The following is an 11,673-nucleotide window of genomic DNA, read 5'->3' as shown; positions in this document are numbered from 1 at the left end:
AATTTTAATTTTTAGATGAGCCGCGGACGACAATTTTAAGTGAACAAAACGTCAACACACACACACATGCGAGGGCGCGGTTTTACAAATTACAGAGGATCATGTATAACGAACGACTACGAGTCTCGTATTCAAAATGGATTTTTATTCCTTCGTTTAATATCAAACACGACGTATGATAACAGTAATAATAACGTGTTTGTATGTGTGATTGGGCGTTGAACTGTTTTAGACGCATTCGAGAACTTATATCGTGGTATAGGTATTATTATATTTACGCATATAGTAGGTAGGTAAGAGTATTAGGTGGGTATATTTTTTTCTTCTTTTCGCGATATCTTAACGACATTAACTGTGAAAAAAAATAAAGGCCACGTGAACCGTTTATTAAGTACCGCAACGCGTATAATGTAGATATTATCTATACGCGATGAATAAAATTATATTCAAATATTCGAACCATGTGTGTAAAGGAAATCTATACATTTTCAAACGAAGTGGTTAATAGTACGTGCCAAATTATAATAAACGGGAGCCGCCAAGGTGTGTGTTTCTAGGATGGGCGCAAAACGCGTTTTTTCTCTCTCTTTCTTTTTCGTGAAGATATATTAGACATAATTGTCTGCGCATTAACGGCGGAGTGAAAACGCGGCGTATCAATACCTACATACCTACTTATTAAATTATTTCATACATCGGTTGTACGACCAACATCGTTGTACAGGTTGTCGGAATAGACTGTTGCACGCTACGCATATTATGATATTATACTGAGTAATTCTTTTATCAAACAACACTCATCATTTCAAAATCTATTGACTTTTTTGAAAATATATTTATTTTTTAATAATTTCCATTAAAATTAAAACAACACTTTTTAATATTTCTTATAGTAATAATTTTTTTATTCTTTTTTATGACAACATACGTATTTAACCGGGTATCCCCGTACCACTCCACTCAGCTCACCTAAACTTTAAATACTTATAAAGTATAACTCATAAGTCATAAGCAACTCATCTAAATTTCGATTTTATGTAATGAAAAACTCCGAAAAATATTCTGTTTCAGAATATAAAATCAAAAATGTATGTTATCGTTCAAAAAAGTAAAAATAATTTAAAAAATAATTACAACAAAAATGTTGGAAAGTATGATTGTTTTAAAAAAATATTTTCAAAAACGCTTATAAGTTTTGAAACAATGTGCGTTACTCGATAAATGAATCACTCGGTATAATATTTTATTTCAACAATAATAATCATCATCATAATATATTTTAATATCCATTAATCGAACATATTATCTACTGCGATTCTGATCGAAGAATTTTATTTATATATATCAAATATATGTGTATAATTGTATAATAAGCGATGTGTACTCACGCGCGTATACCAAAACTTCTTCTCGATTGCATTACAAATCGTAATGGTTATACGTCTAATTATCTCGTATATTATAATGTATAGTTACGAGTTTTGAACGACGGCGAAATTCACGCAAATAATATAATGATAATCACAATATTATTATAATAATATACTGCAGGTGTACAAGGTTGTAATAATACGGTTTGACCTTCGCCTTATTACCTGACTATATTACGCTTTTAAGCCACGACACCACTATACGTAGTACACACTACTGTTATGGTGCGGTAGTAGTAGGCATACACCCCGTACGAATTGACAGCTCGTACGTATAACATATTATACCTGGTTTAACGAGATTCTGGTTAGACGAATTTGATTTATCCGTAGGCCGCCGGGGCGGCGGTCAGCATCGCCGTCGGTCGTCGGCTTTCTGACATACAAACGAGCCGGCGATCGCGATTCAACATAATTATATATATATATATGTAGCTATCAATTACAACTGTATAGTTATAGGTACCACATCATATACAGTGGCTACATGTTACATAGGTACGTATATATACGCACGCACGGAGATTATTATATATGACGTGACGGCGATGTAGGGAAGCAGCACACGCTAGCCGTTAACGAATATGTGCCGCGGCAGATTAATTACATTATTATAATGCGCACAAGTTATCGAATACAATACAATAAAAATATGTAAAGAGCGAAATTTCGAATCGATTACGCACCGTATATTCACAGTAATAATAGTATATAATAAATTATACGAAGTTACAGGACTACTGCAGTATAAAATATAAGGATGTACAAATAATAGGTACGCGTGCATATATTCACGTGTAGTATGCAATAATACGATTGGACACGACAATTATTCAAAACGTAGGTTTTGTCCGAAATTGTCGGTTATAAGCTGTACATATCAAATCGAAAAACAGCCGAGAAGCGATTGGTGATTTTTTGAAAACGCACTATGTTCATGTTAGGTATACCAAATACGTGGAAACAAGACAACGAATAAATAGTTAAAAATTTTAATCTCAAAAATATTTTTAAATAAGCTGATTACGGTTTTTCGAGTAGGGGATACATGTTACACAATATAATATTATAGATATGCTCGAAACAATTTTATTCCATTTCTATATAATTGATAATTGGACAATTATACATTTTGGATTGTCGCTCCACGTATACATATATAAATATATATATATTATTAATATGTATATAATATAATATATGTGTACAAACGGTAATAAAGTCCGATACGTGTGCGTACACGTGTTTGTACAGATTTCAATAGTCGGTGGATGTGCAGCGCGTGTTTATCGGACTGGTTAATGTATATATGCAGCATGGAAGTGTATTCGGGTAAAAAAAAATTCACGATAACGAAACCGAGACGGGTTTGACGTCCGTATATTTTTAACCATGCGACATGCATATATTATATACATATAGTATTAAAATTATTTTAATCACATCGTAGGTCATACATTAGTGATAACTGATAATAGTTCACGAGAGTCATAATAATATAAAACCCATACGAGAATTTTGTTTTCCCCCAGCTGCAAAGCGCAGTCCAAGTCGGCCGGGCGGCGCGAACGTAAAATAATTATCGCTGTACACGAGATATAAATTACATGTTTTTGTTTGTGATCTCGTACGAAAACGAATAGGTATACGTAAAATACATTATATTATGTGCACGCGGTGCTGCTAGGGCCTACCGTATTTTCCAAAAAGGACGGCGCGTTTTGACCTTACCCAACAGTTTTTTAGAGGTCACAATAAATTATTAATATTATCATATTCGATTTCGTTATTATTATGTTTGCATGTCGTGTTACGCGCGTAAAACTGCTTATACGACGACGTCGAGACGGCGCACCGAACAGAACTCATTAAATCACAAATAATCATAATAAATAATAATAATAACGCGGGTAATAAACAACGAAAATGCCAAGTTGCCGATCGTGTAGTACGTTTTTTATTTTTTTTTATTATCACACGAGTTCACCGTAGAATTACACGGGCGTGTGTTCGAAAAGAAAGGAAAAAACGGATAATACACATGTTTTCGGGTGTAGGTACGTTTACGGATTAATGTATACATATTACGTAATAACAACAAACCTCGTGCACAATACGCGAAAACCAGAAATCGAGCGACCAATGCTAATATTATTATAATTTATAATAATGCACGCATTGCGTAGGCGTCGTAAGACAGACCGCGGGGTCAGACTGGTCAGAGCGATCGCGAATCGTACAATACTATACCGCGGTCATTGGGTGGCAACGAGGTCATGCACGCGTAGTATAATAATAATAATAATAATAATAATAAATAATGACGTACTCGGGCTGCAGATACGAGCAATTACAACAACGGCGAGGGTGGCGGCGGCACCGGTGACAGTGGGACACAACGACGCACAAACGTCGAAATCATCCCTGTAAACAGTGTAAACGGTAACAGTAATGACAATACATATTACAGTTTTCAACGATACCGTAGTATGCGAAGACGTGCGTCTTTCTCAGCGTTACCCATCGTCTACGACACAACTAGAGAGGTGCAAAAGGGTCTTTAGCACCCCTAGTTCAAATTTAGCAACCCTTTTGTTTTTAAGCCCGACTCAAAATGTGAAACATCATGGCTCTGTGTGGCATTTACAATTTTAACACCCCACCTTTTTGAGGTCTAGTTGCGCCTATGCGGCCGTCGTGTTTTATTGTGCGTGTAAGCGGGCGATCTCGCGCCGCACATCACAAGCCCAGCGTAACGCATCTGGGTCCGGCCGAAAAAGGGTTACGGTAAATCTCACCCGGAGTGCCACCGCCTATACCGCGGTAACCTGACCCGAGTCGAAACACGCTCCGGCGTACGGGCACAGCCGTAACGACGACACGTAAAATCGTCGTGTAGAGTCGTCGCGCGTGTCTAACGTCGGACCGCGATAACCCCGTGACGTGTATTCGATACGAAGCTCTTGTGACTGACTATAGGTATATAATAATATAACGGTAACGCAATCGCGCAGTACCCGCGATATTGCACGTGTATACACCTATATTTGCACCGCAGGGGCGGGTGACAAGAGGCCCGATATTCGAGGTCGACCAAACCGAAACCCGTGCGAACGTGTCGCAAAACGGTCGCAGTGAAAACGATGGATAACAAAAAAAAAAAAAAATCGTCCAGCTCACCATCCATATAAAACGCAATCATAAAAGAAAACGACGACGACGACGACGACGCCGCAATATCACGGCCATTATATTATTATACCTACGTATACACCCACGGAATGGATATCTCGAGAAGGAGACGCGGGGGTACAAAAGAAAACAACGATCCGGCGTGTTGCACTTACGGTATTGTGCTGCAGGTCCGAACGGGTCCGCGACGGCCGCGTATACGCATTACGTATATTGTACATATACATAATACATAACGAACGAGGGATGAAAAAACCCCTTGCAAACGCGATACATACATATATATATATAATAACGTATGATATAATAATATGCGCGTACAACAATAATAATAAAATATATTAAATCACGTGCGGGCGGAGGGAGTTCTGCGGCGGTCACGGGCGAAGGCGTAGCGCGGGGTCGATTCGGGCGCGAGCGCGCAGGTGCAGTTTGTGCGGGCCGCGAGGGTCGTCCGCAGCGCCGCCGCCGCCGCTCCGTTCGCCATCTGCCGCGTTCTCCGCCATGGGATCGCGAGAATCCGACGTTTCTCACGGTCCCGTCCGCGTGCGCGTTCGAGACCACTGCACGGCGACGCATCTGCCGACACCTGCCCCCGGTCGCCGAGCCCCTATAAAAGAGCCGGTCGCCCGTTCGGCGGGCAACAGTACACCGTCGTACGGCATACCGAGCACATCAACGCGTCGTCGCCCTCTCGTTATCACTTGCATACCACCGATATCTCATCAGTGTTATCGCCGTCGTTCGTGCGCTATCATATATATAAATTATCCGCAATATTTACTCTTCCGGATATTTACTCACACCTATAACCGTGATAAAATGGCTTATCTGTCAAACAGTTTCGACTTCGAACACATGCAAAACTCGACCAACTGGGAGGCCGTCCACAAGAAACGGTCTTTCGTCGCCCGAAAAATACACAAAATCAACAAGGTAAGCGTCGACCGTTTTCATAACGTTTTAGTAGTAATATTTCATACATATTGTAGTATATTATCTGATAATATACCGCCTACACGTCTCTGTACCGTCAACCCGTCTAACGGAATTTTTTTTCTCTTCTGTTTACAGACTATCAAACCGATACTGAGAGCGTTGTGCCGCCGGAACGCTGTGACCCCGGCCGCCCAACAAGACGGTTCGGCCCTGGACCCGCGGGGCCTGTCGCCCGAAGAATTGGAAAACTTGCAAAACGAATACATCGAGCGCAAGCTGTCGCAAGCGGTCGTCTACGACGAAGACGATTACTATTCGGACACGATCAGCGTCGAGTCCGGTCTGGGCATGTCTTTCGAAGAGCTCAGCCGTCCCGTCGATCGCAGGCAGCTCGTCTCCCTGTTGCCAGAAGCCCGGTTCTACATGTCTCGTGATTTCTGGTTCGAATCCGACAACCGCACCGCCGGCCGACCATCGTTCACCAGACAACAGACGCCCCAAAGGCAGCAGCCGTGCAGGTACTAAGCGCGTCGAGTCGCCCTCGTCGTCCGTCTCGTCCGTCCGCACCCGAAAGTCTTTCACGTTTTGCTCAAAACTCAAATCTCTCTACATATATATATTATATATTACACTATACATATTACATGTACATAATGTGTGTGAGTGTGAATTTTTTATTTTTATTTTATATTTTTGTGGTATTTATAATACTGGGATCTCTAAACAGTGAAAACCATTTTTACCACCTATAATCGTGTTCATATGATAATATATTATATATTGATCGCATTATTGATCATATCGATCGGCGAATATATAATATTTATACATACATATATATATATATATATATATGTATTATTAGATTTAATTTTGTTTGTATGATATATATTTTATCGTCTTGCGATTCTTTACTTACATACTGATTATCATTAAAATATTTAGAATTTTTTTTTTATATACTTAAGACTTTTAACAAATATATTTTTATTTTTTATTTAAAAAAAAAAAATATTTGTACAATAACGTATTACGAATTTGTATGTATATAAAACGCTGTCGTATGCATTATTATATATTTGTGATAAATAATTGTTTTTTCAACAGCGATTCTGTGATTGAATTTTAATAGCTGCAGTTATCTACAACGGACTGTAGTTGTTGACTGATAATGTTTATATTATATTATTATATTGTGTTCCTTTGTTATAAATAAAATTGAAAAAAATCAATTGATATTAAACACGTTGTTGTCTATATTAAATAGTAGTTACTACCGGCGCCCGTGCAGTGCGGATCATTCCTATTACAGTTCATATTTTTTGTATAATTATTATTATTATTGTCGAGTTTACTATACATAACGGTGTATATACAAGTAATAAGTATACTTTGTAAATACTCGACTACTTTAGCATATAAATATTGTGGTATATAATGTACACTGTGTATATAAAACGTATATAATATACACGCCATACAGATATTATTATCATAATATAAATATATGGCATTATAGCTATAATAGTAGTTACATGCGCTGTGCAAGAGGACATCGTTAAAGCCGGATCAGAATATTATTTGACTATCATTACCGGTGTATTCGTCGAATATTTTAATGAGTGTACAATGACGCGTGCAGCAGTCGTTTGGTATTGAAATTCATATGGGTATATCATATATTATTATAAATTATAATGTCGACCAAACACAGTACCTACTGTGGGTACAAGGTATAATACACACGACGTATACTGGCAGGTATAAAATATTACTATGCATTACAACACACTCAACACAGGTATACCACGCGCCGCACGTCGGCTGTACCTATGTATCGTGATTTTTTTTTTTTATTCTATATTTATATGTTTGTCGCGACATATAGGTGACAAAACGCGTCTGTGTAAATTCGACGACTAGACAGTATAATTTTATTTTATTGTTTATCATTAATCACGGTTATCATCACCGTGTTCCGAATCAGCAACAGAGGTTAAACGTTGTTGTCAAAATCGTATTTCGCTATTTCACCTGTATGGCTGTATAACATGACCAAAATACACGCTTTGATACCTGATACCAAAACAAACATTCCGCGGTCGTGTGAGTCTAGACGTCGCAGTGTCCCGATTAGGCAATAATTTGGCTACATAGACAATCGCCTATTATACTACGACTACGATTTATTATTATTTTATAACGTAGTAGGTACATTGCGATATAATAATATTATGTATGATCGATTTTGCCAACACAAACTAACGTACGCGTAAGGCATTCATGGCAACGGTATCCGATAACAGTCGGTCAGGGGGCGTTTGAAAAACGAATGTTAATGTTGTTGCCGAGGAATATTTAACAACGCATTAATTTTTTTTTTTAATTCAAATAATATGCGAAAAATCATCGTCGATTGTTGTACTGTATATGTATACATAGAATACTGTATTATTATTATTTATTGTTATTAATATAAATTATAATATACAAACGCTGTCGTTTTGGGACATCGATAACATTGTAAAATAGATTTTAAAGATATCGCTAAAATTATTGTCGTGTTTACAAAAATCATTGGTATAATTTTGCGAACAATCAAATTTGTTATGTACATTCATAAATAAATAAATTAACAACGGTATTTTGATTATGAGATTAGGGGGGATTTGGGATACGAACCATATTGTGAAGTGTCATTACCTTTCTTAGAATTATGTTTTTACAATTTAGTTAATAATAAAACGCCTCACACGCATTTATAATAATATTACGATTAAATACTTGTAATAATAATGTAACAGTCGTTATAAATTAATTACGTATTTGAATCACTAGTTTTTTTAAACTAATTCTTCGAATAAAAATACAACTTCTATATTTAAATACATTCATGGGGTAAAAACAAAATTTAGAATATAATATTCAATACTTTTTAACCAAATAGTCACAATGTTACATTTAAGCAATATATCATAAATAATTATCGAGGAACAATATTATACTCTATATTGGTGTTATGTAACCATAAGTCATATAACTTAATGTGAAGTTATAGGTATATTTATTCATTCATGAATTTAACTAGAGAAAAATATCTTTATATATTTAATTTTTATTTGCCTAAACTGTAGATAAGAATAAAAAGAATTAAACAAATGTAATTTATTCATAATTTACATTATGAATATTTTAATCTATAAAATATAAGCCAAATAAAAAAATGTTCATGAGAGGGGGTGAATCACCAAAACCCATCATGTCACCACCAGTGTGATATTTCGTCATTTGAACATTCATCACGTGGATTTAATTTAATTATTAAGTGTTTATATATTATTAGTATTAATTATTATATAATATTCTTTTCGTTTTAGATTGTAGGCATCATTGTCTGCTATACATATAAGCATTGATTATAAATATTTATAATCAATGGTATTACGTATTATATTAATTTATAATCGAGATTTGACCTGTTTATGTCTCTGTACAAAAATTTGAAAATACGTTATTGAATAATGAACTCTTTAAAAGTATATTACAAAGTCTTCAATTTTTAGTTCGATCAAACCGATATTTTAATTTAAAAAAGGTTACCAAAACTATAAGGTATATGTATGTAAATATTATTCAATAAAAAGTCATAAGCTTAAAGACTTTTTCGTACATATATAAATATACAATAAGTGAAAAATAATCTTATTATTACATAAATGGCAAATTTTTAGTGTTTTGATAATAACGTATAGGTAGGCAATATCAATAATTGCTAATATATATTAAACTTGACTATATTATACCTACTGAAATCATAATCGCATATAATATATACTTAATATCAAAATTATTATATATGTATATTGCTTACGTCAGTACAGTAATAGATAATAAATGGAAAATCAAAAACTGCACGTGGGCTTATAAGAGCGACAAAAAATAGTAGGTATACGTCCGTTTTTATATTATTTCTTTTTTTTCCTAATTCGATCCCTTATCGCATTTGAAATAAGTGGAATGTCGGGATGTTATCTTCTTTTTAAATTTAATTTCATAAAATAATTTTAAAAAACACGTGGTCGATCGGAGCGACAGCGTTATAATAATAAGTATAATCATTATACCTATACTATATGTGTGCCAAGGTATCGCTATCAATGAAATTCGCACAGAAAACCTTTCGGCGAATTTCACGACTGTAAAAAAAAAACTTCGGCTGTCCTTGACTATAAAAGAAAACACGCGCTTAATAGTATACATTATTTCGGGCCCGAAAAATCTAAAATCGTGTTTACCATTATTATTATTCGGTCGAAAAAAAAATACGATTCAGAATAAATTATCAGTTTTTTTTTATACCTATGTCTATAACATAGCAGTGGCTTATAATTATTATAAAAACCGCGTATAAACACCACACGTGTACATAATGTACATGTTATATGTATAATATAATAATACGCGGCGATCAAGGCGGCAACTTCTACTTCTATTTAATCATTTGCGTTCTGTTTTCGTTCCGGAACATTTGGTGTTGACTGTCGAATAGTAATAAAAAAAAACCGCCGACGGGTAACCCGTGCGCGTTTTTATGGCGACTGAACGGATAAAATCAAACCTATTGTCTCCTCGGTCTCAATGTACGCGCGTGTATAATGCGTCGCCAATTATTATTACCTATAGCATACATACAAGTATATATAATATACAATTATGCTGCAGTGGTCGTATTATATTATACACTTAAAAAATATGCACCTATTTAACAATATCGGAAAACGGAGATTTATACGTGATGTCTATATATTATATTATAAATTCATAGAGACTCACGAGCGAATATTCTTTCAAAATTTAACATAATTCTTTCGAAGTTTAGAATTTTTATTTTTCACCAATACGTAAATAGTTATGAGACGTTAAGTTATTTTAATGAATTTCACTTTTCCATGCATGAATAATGCGTATTAACACTATATCAGTTTATTTTTGCCTTATAGCCATTTAGGTACTACTGTTACTTATTATATATTTACATTATATATATCGTAGTTACTATAAGTATAAATATATGGAACTTTTATAACTATTTAATAAGGTACCTACTTAAAAAAAGTAGTTCTGCAGTCGATAAATTTAATGATAATTCATTAAATTATGTTCAATTTTTTTCCAAACACCGGTTATTGGAAAGGAGTAGGTAATGTGAATTTACTTTTTGTTTTTTATTTTGATGATAATGATGATGATGATGATGATGATGCGCTGCACTGATGACTAAGTTGGCAATCCGCATAAAAAACGTACTATACATTTTTAATAATTCTTAGTTTTAATTAAATTCAAAAAATAATCCGTTAAGTTAAAATTATTTACATACAACGACAAGTAACACTAATTTTATAATTCATTATTATTTTATTCATGCTGAATACATTTTTTGTTAAATACAAAACATATTCCTTGACTTGATAATTTAGTTGATAATAAATGTGTTTACTTACGTATAAATATGTAGGTAATATGTATAAGTTACTATAGACATATATTAAAATGAGTAATAAGAAGGAAAATTTGCAAATATATGTTTTTAATAAAATGTTTAGTTACCTAGTAAAAAAAAATATTAAAAGCTGCACAGTAATCATCATTATGTGTATATTATAATAAATAATAATATATGTGGCCTAAATGGCAATTAAAAACAATTAATTCACTTATTTTTACAGAGCTAAGTCAGTTTATTTTCTCTATCATATACACTACACAGACTTCAAAATATTCGAGTAAAAAATATTTTTTGTCAACAATATATATTATATACCACTATTAACATAACCAATTCTATGATACATCACTCGTGTTAATACAAATTATAATTTCAAATAATTAGTATTTATAGTCAATAATAGAGTAATCAGGTTAAAAAACCATTTATGCACATAGATGGAGATTATCCACGGACAAAATAGGTTATAATGGTATATACATTAGCCAATCTTCTCTATAGGAAAGTTTTTTTTTTTTGTGACAGACGAGCAAAGTCTTAAGATGTACATTTTTTTGGATTTTTATAGATGGTATATTATATGCATAATTATTACAGATAATA

General features: G+C 34.2%; 1 protein-coding gene across 1 annotated transcript; it reads left to right on the top strand.

Moving 5' to 3' along the window:
- Positions 1-5,254: 5,254 nt before the first annotated feature.
- LOC112597370 lies at positions 5,255-6,408 on the top strand. Its single transcript, XM_025343393.1, has 2 exons — positions 5,255-5,558; positions 5,697-6,408. Exons 1-2 carry the CDS (start codon positions 5,445-5,447, stop codon positions 6,084-6,086), a joined length of 504 nt encoding a protein of 167 aa, XP_025199178.1. The 5' UTR covers positions 5,255-5,444; the 3' UTR covers positions 6,087-6,408.
- Positions 6,409-11,673: the final 5,265 nt, after the last annotated feature.

This window comes from Melanaphis sacchari, unplaced genomic scaffold, assembly GCF_002803265.2.
Source record: "Melanaphis sacchari strain LSU unplaced genomic scaffold, SCAv2.0 Contig40_pilon_pilon, whole genome shotgun sequence".
Taxonomy (NCBI): Eukaryota; Metazoa; Arthropoda; class Insecta; order Hemiptera; family Aphididae; genus Melanaphis; species Melanaphis sacchari.
The sequence above is the reverse complement of the archived record's forward strand: the minus strand, read 5'-3'. Positions and strand labels throughout refer to the sequence as shown.

Bases quoted from the DNA above. Each gene is read 5' to 3' on its own strand.
- LOC112597370 (XM_025343393.1), top strand. From the start codon at position 5,445: ATGGCTTATCTGTCAAACAGTTTCGACTTCGAACACATGCAAAACTCG. The intron at 5,559-5,696 runs GTAAGCGTCGAC...TTCTGTTTACAG, and splicing joins AAATACACAAAATCAACAAG to ACTATCAAACCGATACTGAG.